General features: G+C 54.8%; 1 protein-coding gene across 1 annotated transcript; it reads left to right on the top strand.

The window, feature by feature from the left end:
• Positions 1-4: 4 nt before the first annotated feature.
• LOC114048951 (SUN domain-containing protein 2-like) lies at positions 5-2490 on the top strand (the record flags this gene model as incomplete). Its single annotated transcript, XM_027870133.1, has 6 exons — positions 5-100; positions 448-645; positions 826-910; positions 1150-1274; positions 1427-1594; positions 2398-2490. Coding segments are annotated over 6 exons (765 nt in total), but the record flags the coding sequence as incomplete, so codon positions are not given.
• Positions 2491-2690: the final 200 nt, after the last annotated feature.

Below are 2690 nucleotides of genomic sequence, written 5' to 3'. Positions count from 1 at the left end.
TGGCTTGAGGCAGGAGCTGGTGGCTTTGAGCCAGAGGCAAGCTGAGGTGCAAAAAGAATTACACCTTTGCCCAGAGAAGATGGTGGCCCTGCGCAATGAGGTGAGTCATCTGGTCTACCAGTTAGGCCACGCTTCCCCTGGGCACTTCCCAAAGATATAGGCCCATTGGGTGGACTTTATGATATGGACAGGATGTTCCTCATCTGTCAATTGGGATAATAACAGCCCCTAGCAGGTCCAATGAGATGATTTTTGCAAACCTCAAAGCAGCGGAGAAATGCCAGTCACTTGGTTCACCATGCCTTCCCTGGCACCAAGGTGGCACATGGTGACCCCAGAACTCAGAGTGACTCTAGACACCACAGGCCCCCTGTCCAGGCCCTCTTGCTTCCTCATTTCTTCTGTTGCTCTGGTGTTTGCTGAGCTCTTTCCTCTGCTGGCTTCTAGGTGGAGTCTAAGGTCCCTGGCTGGATTCAGCGGGTCCTTGGTATTAAGCACGAGGAGGTGCAGGCCCAGCTTCATGACCTGGAGCACAGAATCGTGAGTCATGTGGCCCAAGAGTGGCCCAAGTCTGTGAGCAAAGCTGCTGCTGTCTTAAGACTGAACCTTCTGAAGGAAGGAATGACCACTGGCGTGACGAAGGAGGTGAGGCCTGCCCCACTGGCTGTCCTCCTGGCTGGGGTCACTGGTTTGCCCTCAGAAGAGCCTGCCAGGAGGGAGGGGAAAACCCTGGCTGAGCAGGTAGCATGCTTGCCCACCCCCCACATGGGCTGGGCCAGCCCTGCAGGTGACTTGGCCCCTGAGTAGTGCATGCCTGTCTTTTAGGAAGTGAACCAGATCATAAAGGAGGCCCTGAAACAGCACAGTGAAGATCGAATTGGGCTTGTGGATTATGCCCTGGAGTCCTCAGGTAGGTGACCTGCAGAAAGCCAGAGGGCTTGGGACAAAAGGGATTGGCAAATCAGGATGGACCTTAGGAGACAGGAGGAATTGACAAATCAAGATGCCCCCTATGGGCCGTGGCAGTTAAGAGGGGTGATTCCCAGGCAGCACCCCCTCACCTTGAGGGCTGCCTTAAGCCATCTCTGTGTCCTCCCAACTCTCAGGACCCCCCCTCCCCACACACTTCTCTCCATGTTGCTCTTTCAGGAGCCAGCATTGTCAGTAGCGGCTCCTCAGAGACACACAGCGTCAGGACGGAGTGGTCTGCCCATTTCACTCTGTTGGGCATCCCATTGTGGCGCTATTTCCAGTCGCCAAGAGTCATCCTCCAGGTAGGGCTAAACAAAGGTCCCCCAGCTTTGCTCTCTATGTGCCATCTGCCACCCTCCTCTATGGGAGCTCGGCCCTCAAGGCAGAGGGGCCCCACGATCGGGATCTGTTCCATCTGCTGCCTCCTTTCAGCTGATTTGTCTTGTGCCCACAGCCAGATGTCTACCCTGGCAACTGCTGGGCATTCCGGGGCCCCCGGGGCTTTGTCGTGGTACGCTTGTCTGCCCACATCCAGCTCACTGCCATCACTTTGGAGCACGTGCCCAAAGCCCTGTCCCCAAACAGTGACATCCCCAGTGCCCCAAAGGACTTTGTCATCTTGGTGAGTACCTGAGCCTGGCAGCTCTCCTTTCCAGAGTGGCGCAAAGTCGTTTCTTAACAGCAGAATTGCCAGGTGAGCAATGCAAGGCTGTGCCCATTTGACACATGAGACATTGAGGCTGATCTCCTCACTCCAGGCCCAGCCCTTCTGTTCCTCCTCCTCTACTTAGAGAGAAGCCAGGAAAAGACAACCACAGAAGCAAGAACAGCCAAGATTACAATGTGCCTTAGGGTCCTTTACTGTAGCCAGTTGCCTGAGTGGCCAGGTGTCCCATGGACGAGTTGGGCAGGGATGGGGATTGCCATTCCCTACACAGTCACCTGGTCAGGGCAGAGATGGAATGTCCATTGTAAGGAGGATTTGGGAGAAAAGATGGAGCCAGAAGAGAAGGTGAAATATGCAAGGGGAGAGGGATGCTTCAGGACACAAATCCTGATACAGATGAAGAAAGTGTGGCACCCATACTTGAAGGGTTTTGTCCCAAGTCATTCAGCAGCTTTGGGGAAGAGGCTGAGAAGGCTGAGGCCTAGGAGGGGAAAGGCTCTGTCTATTGAATTAGTGAGAGAGATGCTAGAGGGTGAGGGGATCAAGGCAGGCAACATGAAGTTGGATTGTGTTTGCTCCTCTTTCCCCTCCCCAATATATCCTGCCTTGTCTGCCTCCTCCTCCCCCTGCCATCTCCCCCATTTTCCCTCCATGGACTGATTTGGATTCTTGTCCTAACAGCATGACCTTTCGTGCACTCCACTCGCAGCCATCCATTTGTCCATCCCTCTATTCCCCTTGTTTTTCCTTCTGTGCAGGGTCTCAATGAAGATTCCCAGATGGAGGGGGTGGCCCTGGGGCAGTTCACCTATGAGAATGCTGGGGAGGCCATTCAGACCTTCCCCTTTCAGGTATGGAGGGTTGATCCCACAGCAGGGATGCAGGCGTGTTGGTGATCTCCAGGGCTGGATCACCAGCCACTGGGACGCGGTGGCTTGGCAGGTGGCTGCAGTGGAAGCCAGGTCCCAATGGGTCTGATAGGAAGCTGAGGGATAAGCTTGGGACTGAATTCAGCCACTGGTCTTTGATGGAAGCCTGGGGCAGAAGGGCT

Source organism: Vombatus ursinus, unplaced genomic scaffold (assembly GCF_900497805.2).
Source record: "Vombatus ursinus unplaced genomic scaffold, bare-nosed wombat genome assembly UNPS02002787.1, whole genome shotgun sequence".
NCBI lineage: Eukaryota > Metazoa > Chordata > Mammalia > Diprotodontia > Vombatidae > Vombatus > Vombatus ursinus.
This window is presented reverse-complemented; position numbering and strand designations above follow the sequence as displayed.